At 42.0% G+C, this 19,878-nt stretch overlaps 1 protein-coding gene and 1 pseudogene across 1 annotated transcript in view; one reads left to right on the top strand and one right to left on the bottom strand.

Annotated features, from left to right (window-relative positions):
- THSD4 (thrombospondin type 1 domain containing 4) overlaps nucleotides 1–19,878 on the top strand; it is a 663,778-nt gene that overhangs the window by 903 nt on the left and 642,997 nt on the right. Inside the window, exon 2 of the mRNA XM_032174674.2 lies at nucleotides 12,471–12,540. Coding sequence (XP_032030565.1) covers nucleotides 12,471–12,540 — 70 coding nt within the window. The remainder of the gene's footprint in view (nucleotides 1–12,470; nucleotides 12,541–19,878) is intronic.
- On the bottom strand, nucleotides 285–418 carry LOC116482834 (U2 spliceosomal RNA; annotated as a pseudogene).

The following is a 19,878-nucleotide window of genomic DNA, read 5'->3' as shown; positions in this document are numbered from 1 at the left end:
TTGCACCTGTAGTCCATGTTATCGAGGTTGTTTTCAAACTTTTTAAAATGGCTGACAGAGCCTTTTAAAAATTCTTCAATCAAAATCCTATGCAAAATCTCAATATATAAAATAGACAATGACAGTATTTTATTAATATAAATTTACTTTATAAGTTTAAATTTATAATATTTATACATTATGAGATCAATGCATTAATTTTGATAAATACCAACATTTGAAATCAGGATTTATGGTTGGCAGCTTAAATATCTGCCCTAGCATCTAGTTTGTTTTGCAGCTGTTTTAGCTGCATAGCATTAAGAAAATCCTAACCCATATAGGTAAGTACTTGCAATTGGTAAAAATTCTGTGATAAAGCTCATCTTACTATTTTAGGATACTACACTTGATCTTAGCCAAAAGGCCGAGAAGCGATACTATTTTAGGATACTATTTAAATAAATTGATTGAGAATCTGGAATGAGGGGAAGGAAGAACGTTTTGTTTCAAAGTTGAAACAAGATATCATTATGATATCTTGTAGTCTTTTTTTCCATAACCGTACATTAGTCCCAAATGCCTAGAACTTAGAAAGTAAAATGGTCTGTAATATATAACATATTACATATGATGGTGCCACAGGTGGTTGGCCAACCAGGGCTAGAGCATTTGCCAAGCAGATGCCCTTGGGCTAATGCCTGGCATTTAACTGAGTACAGTGCATGTGTGTGAGCTTTAGTATGTAGTTGCTTGTATGATTTTACATGAGCAGACGTGTGCAGGCCTGCAATCCAAACACCTGCAGAGAACTACAAACCTCTTTATCAATGACATATTCACATGCATGTCAGATATGGTCAGAAAGGAAAGAAAAAGCTTCATTCTGAAGGCTGTATGACATTGAGCCGTGAAGAGGACAGACCAAGTGAATGTTTGGTGGTCTCTTTAGGATAGAAGTTGGCAGCTAGTACAAATTAGCATGTGTGCTTTTTTAAAACTATAGTTTAAAAAAGAGTTTAAAAGATATTTGAAGACATGAAATATGCATCTAGTTTGTGGAAGTTCCAAAATACTGTTGTAAAACTATAGGGTAGTGAGAAATGCAGTTGGCCCACAGGGTCACTGTAGGACCACGGCATTTTAAGCACCAGGACCCCATGTAGGACAAAGAAGTGGAGGTCACAGTCGGTTATTGACCTGGTTCGAAAAGGGCAAGCAGATTATGAAAGGTAGGTTCACCATGTGCTAAGCTTGTGTAAGTCTGGCTGTCATCAAAAAGGCCCCTAAAAGTGCTTGAGGACCCTCAGAAATGTGGCCACCCAGGCTGCACAGGCAGGGAGTTTCTTGGGAGGAAATCCCTTTTGCAAAGTTTTTTCTTAATGTCTTGGATTTTTTTCTTTCTTTTTTTTTTAAATTTTTTTTTTAAGAGACAGGATTTTGCTTATCACCCAGGCTGGAGTACAGTGGCGCAATCATAGCTCACTGTAACCTTGAACTTCTGGGCTCAAGCGATCCTCCACCTCTGCCTCCCAAGTAGGAATAGCTATGTCCTGGAATTTTAATTAATGCCCCTGCAAACAGCCTCCTGTAATGATCTGAGCAGGGTGTGTGGTATGGAGGTCATCTCCCTTTGCGGGAGGCCTGGGGAACTCACCTCTAAACTGTGCATTATTTCAAGGAAATTGCCCACAGAAGGGAAATTAGCAGGATGGGAGTAGTTGAAAGCTAGATGCTACCCTCGTGGTGGAGCTCTGGAAGCCTTGACAGGCCTCCAGCACGAGAGTCCTGCTGCAGGGATTGTTTGAACAGAGCTGCTCAGCGGGACATTTTGCCAAGAATTGTGCTGTCAATATTAGAGGAAGAAAATGTGAATTATGAGGACGGCTGATTCTTTAGGAGATCTCAGCTTGAGATTCCCATCAAACTCCCTTCTTCATAAACCAGGTGCACATCAACCATTTTGCATCCCTGTTTTTAGGGCCATGTAAATATATTTTTAAGAGAAAAAGAAGCAAAACTAGAGTGTCTTCTGTTTAAATGCTTTTCAGAATGTTATGGGGAAAAGGGCTATGGTTACTTGAAGCGTGAGAGGTCTTTGACAAAAGTGGTTGATGAGAAGCGCACACACACGCACACACATGTTAAGGGATTTTTTAATATTTATCGAGGCAACCAAATGCTTAAAGATCAATTGGAAAAGCTGGAGAATTTCTCTACCTAAAGAGAAAACAGGTTAAAATTAGGAATTAGCTGCCAAGAAAATCCCTGAAAGAACATTTAAGGGGAGTCACAACTCTGATACACAGAGATTTCATTTAAAAATCCCTCCCCAATTTTTGCCAATCCACAGAGAAACAGAAAACCAGCTTCCTCCTCATTGAAGGAGACAGAGAAGCCTTGGGCATTAACATCGCAAGAGTATCTCTGCCTTGCTCAGAGTGTGTAGTAATAAAAAGAATCACAGTTAAACCTAGTAGCAGAAGAGGCACTAAGATTTTAACTCTCGATGGATCTGGTTGGGAATTATCATTGAGTCTTGGACAAGCTCTGGATGCCATGCAAAATTCAGGGCAATGAAAGTCCATGTGGACCAAAGGGTAGGCTAATCCTCGTTAAGGAATGTTTGTCATTTGTTAAAAATTAGAAAGGAAATGGCACTAAATGATACAGAATTATTTATGTTTCTTAAAGACTTGCTCCAAATTATGCACTTTTTTTTTGGATGCACAATTACATCTTTATTTGTTTGTTCAGTGAGTGATAGGAGGGAAACACAATTTTGTCCCTAGAACAGTACAATAAATGCTGATGGCTACCTGACCTGGCCAGCCAACAAAATCTCTGCAGCCAGTCTGCTTGACCAGGTGCTCTTCCTTTACTTCAAGGAGTGCTTTCGTATGGTTGACATATTTTATATTTCAAGTGAAAGCAAAGAGAAAAACAGAACTATCAAATGCCAAACAAGGAGTGAAATTGGCAGGAAATAAAATTGATTTTGGTGATTTTTATTTTGAACAGTAGTTTTTGAAGAATTACAGATGTAATGAGAGTGATTACAGAGTTAGAAGGTGATTTTTATAGACCTTATGAGGGAGGCTTCTGGATTATTTTAAAGGTTTTATAGGTTGATGGCCCTAGGTCAAGTGTCTGGTTTTAGTCTTCTGAAACGTAAAGTTTTTCTTTTCCTTGATACATACTTCAGTAAAGTATTATTACTTTAATACCTGTCAGCTACTGCACTTAGAAATACGATCAAAAGGGTTGAGGAAATGAGAAAGAGAAAGGTAGCTGTTCTTAGGAGTAATTGAAAAAGATCCTGAATACAGAAGGGAAGAAAGGGGTTAAGAAAACGTGTTTTTATGTGTGAGAAAGAGAATGCCCCAAATAGTGATATTTAAGGTACAATTGATCAGTGAAAACTGAAATTTCCCTCAGGGGTAAAGAAATATGTGATAATTGTGTGGGGTCGTGGAGTCAATTAGTGTCCCTGTGCCAGTGATCAGGAAATGGGGAGAAAGAGGATGGGGACGAGGGAGTGGAGGAAGGAGAGGGAAGGAGAAGGAGGAGGAGCAGGAGGAGGAGGGGAAGAGGAGCAAAGGGAAGGGGAGGCCAGGCCTGGATCACAAGTATTAAACTTCATGGTATTAATAAGGCAGGCCAGAATTTGTGTAACTGACATCTAAACTACTACTTGGTTGATGCTTAATAAATATTTGTTGAAAAGTATAATGAATAAATTAATAACTACCTTTTATGTACAACAGATAAGGTTGAAATTTTCTCTTTCCTGACCAGGATAGTTAGCTAGTTAATTACAAAAGTAGGGTGAAGCATGGAAATCAAACAAATAACACACACACACCTTCGACAGTTTACTTTTAACTTAAAACACATGTACATCCATTCACCAGTTTTTTGATTTGGGGCCATGGGCCTTTCTTTGCTCATGAACCCCTGATTGTCTCTCTTGCACAAACCACACCCATAAGCATTATCTGAGGTTTCCATTTGGGTTTCTTTAAAGTGCAGTGAGAATTTAAAGACATTTGCAAAGCAGTCTGAGTACCAGAATGATTCTGGATTTTTATTATTTTTGCCCCTAATCATTTGCAGTTGTCTCATCCACACCTAATTTGCCAGTAGTTTTTTTTTTTTTTTTTAATCTTGGCTGCTTGCCTTTATTGAATCTTTCCAAAGCAATTAACTTCGTTTTTGTAGAAACAACTAACAAATGCTCTTTCTTCTTGTGCTTGCTTTCATGGGTTTGTGTACTATTTGAATACTTATGTCATTACAAAGCAATAGCAACTGGCATAAACAGGTGTGGGAACATGGTTGACACTATATGAACACAGCACATCTGGGGGGTGCAGAAGTGTGCAAGTGTCCCAGGGAAGAATCTGCCGCAGTCTTGTCTGTGGGAAGCCCGGGAGGAGCCATCTGAGTGGTAGGCATAGAGGCTAGGAGGAAATAAAATAGGTTTTTGGAGGACTGCCCTGGCAAACCCCCATCTGTAAAATGATGGCAAGCATTCAGACAGTATTGATTTTTCTTTATGCCTGGCACAGCCCTGTACCTGGATCCTGTCCTCATCACTCACTCCTTGACTGTGGGATTTGCTAGAACATTCTGTACCCAAAAAGGCTCAATGGAGTCAAGGTGTGATCACTGGGCTGCCAATTACCCATTCCTTATATCTCTAAGTGTATTTTTATGCCTTGGGTTAACATTGACCCCTCCTCTTCCTGCCAGGGATTAGAACCAGTAATTCCAATTTGTAGAAATCTGCTTTTTGCCATTGTCTTCCTTTTCCCAGCTTTTTGGCTTTCCCAACAGGGAATTCTGGGATGCACTTAGAAAACATTTTCTTGGCCGGGCGCGGTGGCTCAAGCCTGTAATCCCGGCACTTTGGGAGGCCGAGGCGGGCGGATCACGAGGTCAGGAGATCGAGACCATCCTGGCTAACACGGTGAAACCCCGTCTCTACTAAAAATACAAAAACTTTAGCCGGGCATGTTGGCGGGCGCCTGTAGTCCCAGCTACTCGGGAGGCTGAGGCAGGAGAATGGCGTTAACCCGGGAGGCGGAGCTTGCAGTGAGCCGAGATGCGCCACTGCACTCCAGCCTGGGGGACAGAGCAAGACTCCGTCTCAAAAAAAAAAAAAAAAAAAGAAAACATTTTCTTCATGAAAACTGTCACAGAGCAGCACTTTTTTTTTTTTTAAATGTTTATTTTTTAGAGACAGAGTCTCTCTTTGTTGCCCAGGCTGGAGTGCAGTGGCACAGTCATAGCTCACTGCCACCTCAAATGCCTGGGCGCAAACGATCCTCCCACCTCAGCCTCCTGAGTAGCTGAGACTACAGGTGTGTGCCACCAGGCCTGGCTAACTTTAAAAAAATGTTTTTTGTAGAGATGTGATCTCACCATCTTGCTCACGCTGATCTTAAACCCCTGGACAGCAGCACGTTCTTTAGTGACTGATATTTCCTCCCTCCTCTCTTTCTCCTTTTCTTCCTTCGCTTTATTCTATCCTTCCATTCTTTTATTCAGTTGATATTTATTAGTCTTGAGGATGGGTCAAGATTATGCGGATTGTTTGGCTTGCTGCAAAGGTGTATCAGAAACCATTTCTTCAAGAAACCTGCCATTGAGGAGGGAAATTTACCAAAGGGTGTTGTGTCTTTAAAAGCTGTGCTGTGTAGGCCAGCACGGTGGCTCACGGTAGTCCCAGCACTTTGGGAGGCCGAGGCAGGCAGTTCACTTGAGCCCAGGAGTTCAAGGCCAGGCTGGGCAACATGATGAAACCCTGGCTCTACAGAAACAAACAAACAAACCAACAATTAACTGGGTGTGGTTGCATACAACTGTGGTCCCAGCTATTCAGGAGGCTGGTGTGGGAGGATCTCTTAAGCCTGGGAGATAGAGGCTGTGGTGAGCTGTGATCTTGCCACTGCACTCAGCCTGGGTGATAGAGCAAGACTCTGTCTCAAAAAAAAAAAAAAAAAAAAGGAAAAAAAAGCTGTACTGTGATAGAACACCTCCCATTGCCAGAGGTACTGGTCGAGAAAATACAAATGGCTGCAAAAACCTGAGAACCTGGAAACAAGCGATAAAAACCAATTTGCAGTTAAAATATGTGTCCTTAAGTCCATGCTCTATAATGGAAATACTTCACTCTGCGCGAGCCAGGCAGGCCTTTTCCCGGGCCTGTTGGTCTTGGTTTGGCTGCAGCTTGGTTATCTGAATGTTTCCAAGACCAAGGCAGATCCAGAGGGAGCCCAGTTAAGAGGACACAGGGTCACTGACAGTACAGTAAACAACACCTGATAGCAGGAAGGAGACAGCTAAGTGCCAACCAGATTCAAAAAGCTCTAGGTGTCTGGAGATGTCAAGCCCAAGGCTGCTGTGCGCTGAAGACCGCCACCTTGGGCTGCACAAATTGATATTCACCTTGGTGCTCTGAGCCATCTAGGAAAGGTTTCTTAAGCTCAGATGAATTTGTGTAAGAAAACAGAGGAAATAAATAGAATGCATTTTTTTTTAGTTTGGGATTTATGTGGTCAGCTTCATTTATTTTGAAATTTAGAATATCCTCTGGTGGGACTGGATGAATGCAGCTTTATTGCATCCACCTGGTTTCTGATGATTCTTGCAAGCAGTGGCAGAAAATAAAGGAGGCTGTGAAGCCACCAGGCTTCCCCACCTCATACAGAGTGAGGAAGAAAGTGGAGGTAATCAAATGGCAAATGCTTCTTTTGTAAAAATGGGTTCATGCCATTCTCTTGCCTCAGCCTCCTGAGTACCTGGGACTACAGGCGCTTAACTGTTGTCAGAAGAAGGCAGAGGGCTGAGCTGAGCATAGTGAAATGCATGCTTAGCAAACATTTTTGTTTTTTTGAGATGGAGTCTCACTGTGTTGCCCAGGCTGGAGGGCAATGGTGTGATCACGGTGTGATCACGGCTCACTGCAAACTCCACCTCCTGGGTTCAAGCAATTCTTCTGCCTCAGCCTCCCGAGTATTGCTGGGATTACAGGCACACACCACCATGCCCAGCTAATTTTTGTATTTTTATTAGAGACAGGGTTTCACTGTGTTCGAGACCAGGCTGGTCTCGAACTTGTGACCTCAAGTGATCCGCCTGCCTCGGCCTCCCAAAGTGCTAGGATTACAGACGTGAGCCACCGTGCCCGGCCAGCAAACATTTGTTATCTCCAGGGTGCACTAGGCAGGATTTCACTTCAATGCTAAGATTTTTTGGCTCTCTTTTGCTAAGGTCGATATAATTTTATTAGTGATCTGGTTGCTCCCAAAACATCTCTTGGGTTGTATTAACTGAGGAAGAAAGGAAGTAGTTTTTTTTTTTTTTTTTCTTATTTTCCTTGTTTTGTTACTTGATATGCCCAAGTGGTGTTGAGTTCATTGAGGTAGTTCGAGGTACACAGGGGCTGTGACGGTATCCACCCTCACTGCCGCTGAGATGGTAGCAGGGGTGGAGAGGGATTGGCCAAGGCAAATACAGAAGCCCAGAGCTCCAGTTCCATGATGTAAATCTTGTACCAAATGTCAATGAGCATTATTTTCTACGTGGGGAAATGAAATGATGGAGTGTTTAAAACCTCGAACAGCACTGGGTAGATGGCATAACTTTTTTTCTTTTTTTGGTTGGTGTGAAATGTTAGGTTATTTCAACTGCAAGGTGAATCGGAAAGTCTTGGTAGGAATGTAGCTTCCCCCGCCACCGCCGCCACTTGGAAAGGAGTGTGTGATTTGTTTGCCAAAGGCCCTGGTAGCCTTCAATCTGTCAAAACGTTGCAAGCTGGGAGCGGTTTGCCAAAGCAAACTATCCAAGTGAAATAACACACGAGTTGCACACACAGAGACACATGCATGCTCTCTCATTCTCCAAACATTAACTTTGAATTGGGTCAGGAGGAACAAGGATTTGGGCTAGATTGTTGGTGTTTTGAAAAGAGGTGGGCACAGCTACAGATACCAATTAGCTAAGTATGCGCAAGCAGGGTGGGGTATCCTAAAACACAGTGTGCTGAGCAGAGGTGGGAAACTTTCAGTCCTTGGCAGAGTTTCCTCTGGCCCCTGGGGTTATATATTGCTGTACCTGCTGTTATTGTAGCCCAAAGAATAATTGCCCCTCTGGGGGAATTTATTCTATTCCATTCAGAGCAGAGACCATTTAATATCTCAGATTTTACTCCAGAATGAATTTTGTTGGGTACCCCTATGCATTTTAGCTTCAATAGGGCCCAGTAGATGAAGAGAAGAAGCATTTGAACATCTAAATATAATTTGCATTGCACTTTTGTAACAAGAGGCACCAGCAAACATTTTGCTGCCATATCTTGTGATCTTCTAAGGATGGTTTTTTGGAGAGGGGTAACAGAAATTCAAAAGCAGAACTGATTTTTATAAATCCCTCATAAAAGAAAATTTTAAAAGCTTCCGAAGTGGCTTGGGACATTTTTGAATATATTAATTCACAGTATTTTCACTTAATCTTGAAATTTCAGGGGTCACCAAGATGGTGAAGCATCATTCTTTAATTCAGTGAATTAAGCTCCTACTATATAGCAGCCACTCTGCTAGATGCTGGGGAATAAAGTAGTGACAAAACAAACTCCCTGATCTCATGGAGCTTACATTCCATTGGATAGAGAGATAAATTTAAATAAAGACATAGTATGTGAGACAGTAAGTGCTATGGAGAAAAGGGCTGGGCTGGGAGAGGGACCACTGTTTTTTGTAGGGTCACGGAAGCCCTGTGAAGACAAGATCCTTTGGGCAGAGGCCTTAAGAAGTGAGGGAACGAGTAGAATTGACCAGGCAACCTGGAATGCAGTTCCTCGGAGTCAGAGGAAAACCTAGATGTGATCTCACCCCCTTTCCTGGCCCAAGTCCCCCTGAATGCTATGGAAGTGCAACCTCAGATCAGTGATTATCCAAAACTGCTCCTTACAAATATGTGGCTACTGTGTGTGCCAAGAGCTTTGAGGCACTGAGGTGTAACATGTTTATGGAGCTGCTGCTTTTTTTTTTTTTTTTTTTTAACAAAACCACACCAATCAGGTTTTCTTTTTAAATGAGTAAGCAGTGCCAGAATGTGTTACAAATGATTCATATTTGTAGGCCTGGGTTCCTAATGTGCTTTCTTGCACATTAACTCATTTGAGGTGGGAGGATAGGTTATACAATTCCCATTTTACAGATGAGGAAACTGAGGCACAGAGAGACGGTGATTTGCCCAAGTTCATGCAACCATGGAGCATGGACTTGTGAGTTGTGGTGCACATGTTCTTGGTTTAGAGGTCAAATCGGATCCAGCAGGGATACAGCTAGAAGATTACTGTCCTTTTGCCACCACTGTCTGGGAACCCGCTCTCTTTAATTCTCCTGTCCCATTGCTGGAAGACATCTTGGGCAATATTTCCAGTACATTATGTGCATAATGAACATTTCAAGTATTAAAAAGTCCAAAGGAAGTGGTGTGTGATGGGAGTGAGAAGGGGAATCATTTTAGAAGTTATCCAGGACATCCGTAACATCACCATCTAGACCTGTACCATTAGCTTCCTGTGTCCTGAATAGCACAGATCTGTGTATCTGCACTGGACAGTACCGACAGAGAATGTTTCCATCATCTTAGAAAACTCTATTGGACAGTGCTGCTCTAGATCCTCAGCAAGTTATAATTCAACTCTTGAATTCTTCTCCCCACTAATTTCATATTATTGTCCCGAATACACCCCTTGTTTGGAAGAATGTTGTTACAAATACAGTATATTAAAAGGAAAGTCTAGGCTGTACACAGTGGCTCATGCCTGTAATCCCAGCACTTTGGGAGGCTGAGGCGGGCGGATCACCGGAGGTCAGGAGTTCGAGACCAGCCTGGCCAACATGGTGAAACCCCATCTCCACTAAAAGTATAAAAATTAGCCAGGCATGGTGGTGCCGCCTGTCACTTGAGCCTGGGAAGCAGAGATTGCAGTGAGCCGAGATCAAACCACTGCACTCCAGCCTGGGAGACAGAACGAGACTCTGTCTCAAAAAAAAAAAAAAAAAAATCAACAAAAGGAAAGTCTAGTCAGTTGTAAACATTTTGATCTCTCATCCAGTTAAAAGCTTCTTTTCTCCTCTAAGCTGGGCCTGTTGTAGCCTCAGACCCCTGTAGTAGGGAAGAGGCAGCTTGGTTGGTTCCTTCACACTCCTAGTTCCCTGCTCTGCCGGCTCACTGCCATTGTGAATTCCTCCAGGGTGAAGCAGAGGAGAGGAGAGGTAACCGGCAAAGAGGTTCCCAGTGGGACTGGTGTTCCTTGTAATCTGGTGCTGCTGTCCTTGGTTGGCAGATGTCCAGGTTCCAGATTCTCCTCTCTCGGGGCACTTTGGAGAATTTCCCCCTCACTGGACTCTCCTGCTGCACCATGCCCTGGGGCAGGCTGTGCAAATCTGGCTGACTCCTTAAGCTCCACCTCCGCCCCCCAGCTCCTGTACTCCATGGGTATAAGCCACACGTTTACTTTCTAGAAGGGGGGTCACCTCATTCTGGTGACAATCTTTGGTGGAGTCCTTTCCAGATAATCTAAGTTCCATGTCTTTCCATGGTGCTAAAACATAGCATCTCCTGCCCCTCCAGGCTCTAAAACTACAGACTGTTCCTACCCTAGCCCTCTCTCCAGTCTTCCCTCCTGGATACTCCAGCTAGGGTTTGGCCTTTAGATGTTTTTCAGAGGAGAATCAGGCACCAATCCTTGTACCTCCAGATACCAGGGCATCCGGATCAAGCTCTGAATGTTGTCCCTCTTGCTTCGCTTGGGGGAGAGCTCCTACTTTTCCTTCCCCACAGGGGAGCAGAGGGGCGGTATGCAGCACTCCTACATCCATCTTCAGGGAAATCCACACCTAGCAAACTCCATCCTCCAGCCTCCTTGTGCATACACGTGGGAGGTGAGTGAGGCATGGCGGGCACCCGCTTTGTAGTTCTTGAATAGACAGTGCAGCCCCTGTCTTTGGAATGTGTGCATACTTAGTACCCATGTTCTCAGCTCTGGATCCTCAGCTACAACTCATGACAACAGCAAGAAGGATGCCTGCAACACCATATTACAGAGACAATCTTCCCTGCTTCTCACCACATTGCACAGTCTCTAGCCAGTCTGTCCATGTCTGTTCTGTGTGATCTCCTGGGTCACTTACATACAAAACAGGAGCTGGGGTGGAATTTTGGATTCTTAGACATGGTGGAGGCTTTATCTAACTCCACAAGACCTAACCCCTGGCTTCGGGCAGGTTTTCTTCATCTCCACCCTGACGTGATGGTTTTTCTTGGTTTGGGGCAGTGTTTCACATCTCTCAGTTGTGTTGGAAGCCTCAAAAAGGTTGGGAACCACTATATTATTTAACTTAGGTTAAATACGATTTGACAAATGGTCAAAAGATGTAGCGGCCTCATTGCAGGGATGCTTAAAATAATGACATTGATGATTTGAAATCATGAGATTTTGGGCATTTTAATTAATTGACAATACTTGTCTCGCCTTTGTTCCGACGTTACATTTCCAATCACATTCAGGGGAACTTGGGGCAGGAGAGGGGAGTGAAAGATCGAGGTTTTCCTCTGACTCAGAGGAGCTGCATTCCAGGTTGCCTGGTCAGCTCTACTCCTTCCCTCACCTTCTTAACTTTCTAACTATGCCAGGTGTTTTACCTCTATCATATTCAATGATCCTCACAGAAGGTGAGAATGTTTGAGGCGTGGAAATGCTAACTGACCCAAGATCACCCAGATGGGAATAATGGAGCTGCGATTCTAGCCTGGCTCCATGCCCTCTCCAGCACACCCTGCTGTCTCAGCCGGCTCCTATTTCCCCACCTCCTCTTTATTTGATGACATTCTCTAATCAGGGCTGGTGACAGTGAGGCTTAGCACAGCTAATCCCACCCGCGGAGAACATATGTGACATCAAAAGGCTGGAAAGAGGCAGAGGAATGGTTCCCAGGAAAGCATGAGCTGTAAGGAGAGGAACTTCCCTGGCAGGCTCAAAGCCCACACTTTTCCCTGACCTTACCACCCGTGAAGGACCGCATGTGGGCTACGCTAGCACTCCCTCTGCCAGGCACGGTGCATCCTCTTACTCAGTTCTCCCCTAAACCTCTGAGCCAGTTCCTGTTGTTATCCCCATTTTTCAGGGGAGGAGGCTAGACTTAGAGAGGTTAAAGCTCTGATCTAGAACCCCTGCGGGTAAGTAGGAAGGCTGGGATGTGATCTCACATCTGCCCCATGCCATGCCTTGCCACAGCACCATGCTGCCTCCCTCCTTTGGGACTGACACTTTGTGTCATCACTGGGTCACTTCCCAGGGCCTGGGTTGGGCTGTTCCTCCCCCATCCACTGATGAGATGGTGATGCTGCCTTCCCTGGGTGCTGCTGCCTGGAACATACTCATCATCCTGCCTGTTGCTATTTTCCCTTTTCAGTGTCCTGGGTTCCCTCCTGCTGCTTGGATTCCAGTTCGTCTGCCCACAGCCCTCCACTCAACACAGGAAGGTAAGCCATGGCCATCCAGATGTTTTCTTCTCTGCCCAAGGGGCTAGGGTCACTCTGGTCACTGCCCCTGAACTTTGTTCTATTTGAAGGTGAGTCACCACTGATCCTGAAAGGAAGCATCATTTACAGAATATGGAGTGTACTATTCTGTTCTCGCATTGCTATAAAGAAATACCTGAAACTGGGAAATTTATAAAGAGGTTTTATTGGCCCACAGTTCCGCAGGCTGTACAAGAAGCGTGATGCTGGCCATCTGCGTGGCTTCTGTGGAGGCCTCAGGAAACTTACAATTATGGCGGAAGACAAAGGGGGAACAGCACTTCACATGGCTGGAGAAGAAGCAAGAGAGAGAACGGGGAGGTGCCATACACTTTTAAACAACCAGATCTCATGAGAACTCATTATTGCCATGACTGCACCAAGGGGGATAGTGTTAAACCATGAGGAACTATCCCTATGATCCAATCACCTTCCACCAGGCCCCGCCTCCAATATTGGAGATTACAATTTGACATGAGATTTGAGTGGGGACACAGATCCGAACCATATCATGGAGCTTAAAACATGAAGCTGGTGCCTACAGTCGGTCTCTGATCTGAGAGCAATGCCAGCTTTGCAACATGTGTTCGCTAGAATGGACAGTTGAGTGGTCAGTGAGAGCACTCTACAAAGGCATGGGCAGGGCTTAAGGAACCCACTTGGGAATGGAGGAGACCAGTATGGAGCTTTTACCCTCTCTTGGGGCACCTTCAAGGTCAAGGGCGGGGATAGAGCTGCAGCTGTAGCTATGGCTGTTGCTATGCAAGAGAACCCCCTGATAGGGAGTCATGATCTTCAGTAGAGGGACACAGTCACTGCCAACTGATGGCCAGGCAGGGATGGAACTGGAAGATAAGAACCTGGCCTTCTCTTTCCTCTCACCCCTCATTTCCTGCTAGTGACTCCCTTTGGCCAAACCAGCCAGAAGACAAGAAGGCTTTGATGCAGTCCCCAAAGGCCAGCCTCCTGGGCCACAGGACTGGGTGGAGAAGGGTAGACCGCATCTGAAGGAGCAAATGGACAGTATTGCATATGCTTCCCTTCAGGCTTTGTGTGTTTTATAGTAAATGAACCACCCACCGTTGCCTGAACAAGCCTAATGCTGCTGTGCAACTGAGCAGGTCCTTGCTCAATGTTTCCTTAGAAACAATGCATGATAGGACTCTTAGAAAGTCCCTAGAAGCCCTTTCTGCTACCTAGGAGCTCCTCCCGTCTACCTGGAATCAAATTCAGACTCCTGAGAAGAGATCAGTTATTTGTATCTAAGTGTGAGCAAGTTGGTCAGCTCCTTTCCTGAGAGGGGGTTTTCTTTTTTTTTTTTTTTTTTTTGAGATGGAGTTTCGCTCTTGTCACCCAGGCTGGAGTGCAATGGCACGATCTCGGCTCACTGCAACCTCCGCCTCCTGGGTTCAAGTGATTCTTCTGCCTCATCCTCCTAAGTAGCTGAGATTACAGGTCTGCGCCACCACGCCCAGCTGATTTTTTTTGTATTATCAGTAGAGACAGGGTTTCACCATGTTGGCCATGCTAGTCTCGAACTCCTGACCTCAGTCAGGTGATCCACCCACCTCGGCCTCCCAAAGTGCTGGGTTTATAGGCGTGAGCCACTGCACTGGCCTGAGAGAGGGTTTTCATAGGGGAAATTCAGGACAGAAGGGGGCCAAGAAAAAAGAGTATGTGCACATATTTGGCTAAATATGACCCTTCTTGGGAGCAGTTCTTTGCGTTCTTATTTGATTATAGTCTAATTTATTTTCTGTTTTGGCTCTGTTTTTCTGGGCCAGGTATAAACCTCTGTTGTACTGTATCTCCCACTAGGATGTCAACTCCATGAAAGTAGGAACTTACTGGTCTTGTTCATGGTCCTATTCCCAGCTCCTAGAATAGAGCCTGGCATATTGTAGGTGCTCAATAAAATCCTTGTTAAATGACTGACTGAATGGAAAACCTGGCCAAGGTCTAAGCATCATTTCAATGGATTCATCTGGAAATTTGCACCCCCCTCCCCTGCTTACTCTGCTGCATCATCTCTATTCATAATATCAGGACTCAGAGAGGACAACTGCCTACTTTTATTATGAAGTTATGTTATTTATTAATGTTTAGAATTATCAGGGTTGTTAATCCTAAGAGTTGAATCAATTTACTCTGTTCCTCTTGTTGTTGTTGCTCAGATAGGCTATCATAACTGAAAATACTTTATACATGATCAATTTACTTTGCTGTCTCCTGTAATTTTTCAAGTTAACCTGAATGACATGTGCGTAACCTGAACCAAAGGTCCCCAAATAGGTGTCACTCTCATCTTTCTTCAAGTGTTTTCTCTGAGAAATGGGGAAAAAAGATTTATGAGTTATTTTATCATTAAAATTTTTTAATTGACACATAGTAATTATACATATTTATGCATACAATTTGGTGTTTTATTACATATGTATTATATAATGATCAAATCAGGGTATTTAGCATTCTAGTCACCTCATGCATTTATCATTTTTTTTGTGGTGAGAACATTCAAAAGCCTCTCTTCTAGCTATTTTGTCATATATAATACCTTACTGTTAACCATCATCAACCTACTGGGTAATAGAACACCAGAACTTATTCCCCCTGTCTATGGTAACTTTGTACACATTGACCAACCGCTCCCCACTCTCCCCTCTTTTCTTTCCCCTCTTCTCCTCAGTCTCTGGTAACCTCTGTTCTCCTTTCTGCTTCTATGTCAACTCTTTTTTTTTTCAGATTCCACATATGAGTGAGATCTGTGGTATTTGTCTTTCTGTGTCCGGCTTATTTCACTTTAAACATAATAACCTCCAGGTCCATCCATGTTATCACAAATGACAAGATTTCATTCTTTTTAATGGCCAAATAGTATTTCCACTGTGTATATATACACCACATTTTCTTTTCTGTTCATTTGTTGTTGGACACTTGGGCTGAATCCATACCTTGGTTGTTGTGAATAGTGCTGCAATAAACATAGGGGCAGAGATGTTTCTTGAACATTCTGATTTCATTTTCTTTGGATATATATGCAATTGGGGGATTGCTGGAACCTATAGTGGTTCTATTTTTGGTTTATTAAGGAGCCTCCTAATGTTCATGGTGGCTGTACTAATTTACAGTTCCACCAACAGTACGTAAGTGTTCATTTTCTTCCACATCCTTACCAACACTTGTTTTATCTTTTTTCTTTTTTTTTTTTTTTTGAGATGGAGTCTTGCACTGTCTCCCAGGCTGGAGTGCAGTGGCGCGATCTCGGCTCACTGCAACCTCCGCCTCCTGGGCTCAAGTGATTCTCCTGCCTCAGCCTCCTGAGTAGCTGGGATTACAGGCATGCACCACCATATCTGGCTAATTTTGTATTTTTAGTAGAGATGGGGTTTCTCCATGTTGATCAGGCTGGTCTTGAACTCCCGACCTCAGGTGATCTGCCCACCTTGGCCTTCCAAAGTGTTGGGATTACAGGCGGGAGCCACCACGCCTGGCCAACACTTGTTTTCTTTTGTTGTTTTGATAATAGCTTTTCTAACTGGAGGGAGTGGTTATCTCACTGTGGTTTTGTTTGCATTTCCCTGATGATTAGTGATGTTGAGCATTTCAAAATATATTTTTTGGCCATTTGTATGTCTTCTTTTGATAAATGTCTATTCCGATCATTTGCCTATTTAATCAGATTGTTGAGTTGTTTTTTTTTTTTTGATGTTGAGTTATTTAAGTTCCTTATATATTCTGGATATTAGCCCCTTGTCAGATGTATAGTTGCAAATATTTTCTTCCATTCTGTATGTTGTCTTTTCAGCTTATTGTGGAAATTTACACTCCCTCACTTCACTGTTTCCATTGCTGTGCAGAAGCAAAGTTTGATGTCATTCCATTTGTTTATCTTTGCTTTTGTTTCCTGTGCTTTTGAGTTCTTATTTCTAAAATCCTTGCCCAGCCCAGTGTGCTTTATGACACTGAATAAAACCTTATGTTTTATTCTAGTAGTTTCATAATTTTGGGTTTTATATTTGAATCTTTAATCCATTTTTAGTTGATTTTAGTAAGTAGGGGTCTAGTCTCTTCTTCTCAGTTGGATATCTAGTTTTCCCAGCATTATTTATTGAAGAGATTGTCTTTTCCTCAATATGTGTTCCCGGCACCTTTGTTGAAAATCAGGTGGTGTATGAATTTATTTCTGGGCTCTCTATTCTGTTCCATTGGCCTACATGTCTGTTTTATGCCAGTACCATGCTGCTTTGTTTACTATAGATGTGTAGTATATTTTGGAGTGAGGTAGTGTGATGCTTCCAGTTTTGTTCTTTTTGCTTAGGATTACTGTGGCTGTTTGGGGTCTTTTGTGATTCCATATGCATTTTAGGATTATTTTTTCAATTTCTGTGAATAATGTCATTATTATTTTGATAAGAACTGCATCAAATCTGTAAATTGCTTTGGCTTATATGGCCATTTTAACAACATTAATTCTTCCAATCTATGAACATGGGATATTATCCCATTGTTTTTAAACTTTTCAATGTAGAGATCTTTCACCTCCTTACTTAAGTTTATTCCTAGGTATCTTATTTTTGTTTGTGTGTGTTGTGTACTATTGTACATGTACATGTGTACTATTGTAAATGTAATTATTTTCTTGATTTCTTTTATTATTTTTTTTTGAGATGGAGTCTCGCTGTGTCACCCAGGCTGGAGTGCAGTGGCGTGATCTTGGCCCACTGCAAGCTTCGCCTCCTGGGTTCATGCCATTCTCCTGCCTCAGCCTCCCGAGTAGCTGGGACTACAGGCGCCCGCCACCACGCCCATCTAATTTTTTGTATTTTTAGTAGAGACGGGGTTTCACTATGTTAGCCAGGATGGCCTTGATCTCCTGACCTCGTGATCCGCCCACATTGGCCTCCCAAAGTGCTGGGATTACAGGCGTGAGCCACCATGCCCGGCCTATTTTCTTGATTTCTTTTTAAGATAGTTTGCAATTAGCATATAGAAATGCTACTGATTTTTGAATTTTGATTTTTTGTGTCCTCTGACTTGTGTCATCTGAGAAGAATTTGTTTATTAGTTCTAAGAGTTTTTTGGTAGAGTCTTTAGGGCTTTCTGTATATAAGATTGTGTCATTGCAAACAGGGACAATATGATTTCCTTCTTTCCAATTTGGATGCCCTTTATTTTTTTCTCTTGCCTAATTGCTCTGGCTAGGAATTCCTGTGTTGATTAGGGTGGTGAAAGTGGGCATCCTTACCTTGTTCCTGTTCTTAGAGGAAAAGGTGAAACCTTTGCTCAGTATAATGTTAATGTAATTTATACTATTCAGTAAATATTATCCAGTATAATGTTAGCTGTGGCTTTGTCATATACGACCTTTATTATGTTATGGTACATACTTTCTATACTTAATTTGTTGACGGTTATTATCATGAAGGAATGTTGAATTTTGTCATTTGCTTTTTCTGCATCTTTTGAAATGATCATATGGTTTTTGTCTTTCTTTTTGTTCATGTGGTGTGTCACATATATTGATTTACATATGTTGAATCATCCTTCCATCCCTGGGATGAATCCCGCTTGATATTAGTGAATAATCTTTATAATATGCGATTGAATTCAGTTTGCTAGTGTCTTGTTGAGAATTTTTGCATCTATGTTCATCAGGAATATTGGCCCATAGTTTTCTTTTTTTTGTTGTATCCTTGTCTGGTTTTGGAATCAGGATAATGCTGGTCTTGTAAAATGAGTTTGGAAGTGTTTCCCCTTCTTCAATTTTCTAGAATAGTTTAAAGAGAATTGGTATTGGTTCTTCTTTAAATTGTTTGTAGAATACAGCAGTGAAGCCATCTGGTCCTGGGTTGTATTTTGATTAAAGACTTTTTATTACTGATTCAACTTCCTTATATGCTATTGATCTCTTCAGATTTCCTGTCTTTTCATAATTTAATCCTGGTAGGTTGTATATGTCCAGGAATTTATCCATTTATTCTGTGTTTTTAAATTTATTGGTGTATAGTTGTTCATAATAGTCTCTTTCTGTGTTATCAGTTGTCATGTCTCCTTTTTCTTACCTGATTTTATTTATTTGAGTCTTTTCTCTTTTTTTTCCTAGTGTACCTAAGGTTTGTCAATTTTGTTCACCTTTTCAAAACACAAACTCTTTATTTTGTTGATCTTTAAATTTTTTTTAGTATCTTTTGTTCATTTCTGCTCTGAGCTTAATTATTTCCTTTCTTCTACCAATTTTGGGTTTAGTTTGTTCTTGAGGTTCATGGTTAAATTATTTATTAGAAATATTTCTTGTATTTTGAGGTAGGAGTTACAGGAGGTAATGGAGAAAAGCACCAAAAAACCTATTAACCATTCTTGCTTGTCTCAAGGAATTTTAAAATTTCCCTTTTAATTTCTTCATTGACCTACTGGTTATTTAGAAGCATCTTGTTTAATGTTCATGTATTTGTAAGGTTTTCAAAGTTTTTCTTGTGGATTTCTAGTTTTACACCATTGTGGTATGAAAAGATACATGTTACATTATCTTTTTAAATTTGTTAAGACTTGTTTTGTGGCCTGACATGTGATCTAACCTGGGGAATGTTCCATGTGCAATTGAGAAGAATGTGTATTCTGCATCTCTTGGATGGAATGTTCTGTAATTATCTGTTAGGTCCATTTGGTCTATGGTGCAGTGTAAGTCCAGCTTTTCTTTGTTGATTTTCTGTCTAGGTGATCTGTCTGTTGTTGAAAGTGGGGTGTTGAAGCTCCCTTCTACGATTGTATTGCAGTCTATCTCTAATATTGATACAATGATATTTGCTTTATATATTTAGAAGCTCCAGTGTTGGGTGCATACATATTTATAATTATTATATCCTCTTATTGAAGTGACCCCTTTATCATTATATAATGACCTTCTTTTTTACAGTTTTGGATTTAAAGTCTAATTTCATCTGATGTAAGAATGGCTGCTCCTGCTTGCCTTTGGTTTCTGTTTGCATGGAATATGTTTTTCTACCTCTTCACTTTCAGTCTGTGTTTGTCTTTAATGGCGAGGTGAGTTTCTTTTAGGCACCATATAGTTGGATCTTGTTTTTTTTTAATCCATTCAGCCACTCTATTTTTTTAAATTAGAGCATTTAATCCATTTATGTTCAAGGTTGTGATTGATAAAGTTTTCTGCCATTTTGTTGTTTCCTGGTTATTTTGAAGATCCTTTGTTTCTTTATTCCTCGCTTGTTTACATGTGTGGTTTAGTGGTTTTCTGTGGTGCTAAGCTTTGTTTCTTTTCTCGTGTTTATTTGTGTGTCTGTT

The sequence above is a fragment of the Hylobates moloch genome, unplaced genomic scaffold, assembly GCF_009828535.3.
Source record: "Hylobates moloch isolate HMO894 unplaced genomic scaffold, HMol_V3 SCAFFOLD_14, whole genome shotgun sequence".
Classification (NCBI taxonomy): Eukaryota; Metazoa; Chordata; class Mammalia; order Primates; family Hylobatidae; genus Hylobates; species Hylobates moloch.
Note: the sequence above shows the minus strand (reverse complement) of the source record. Positions and strands in the feature narration are given on the sequence as shown.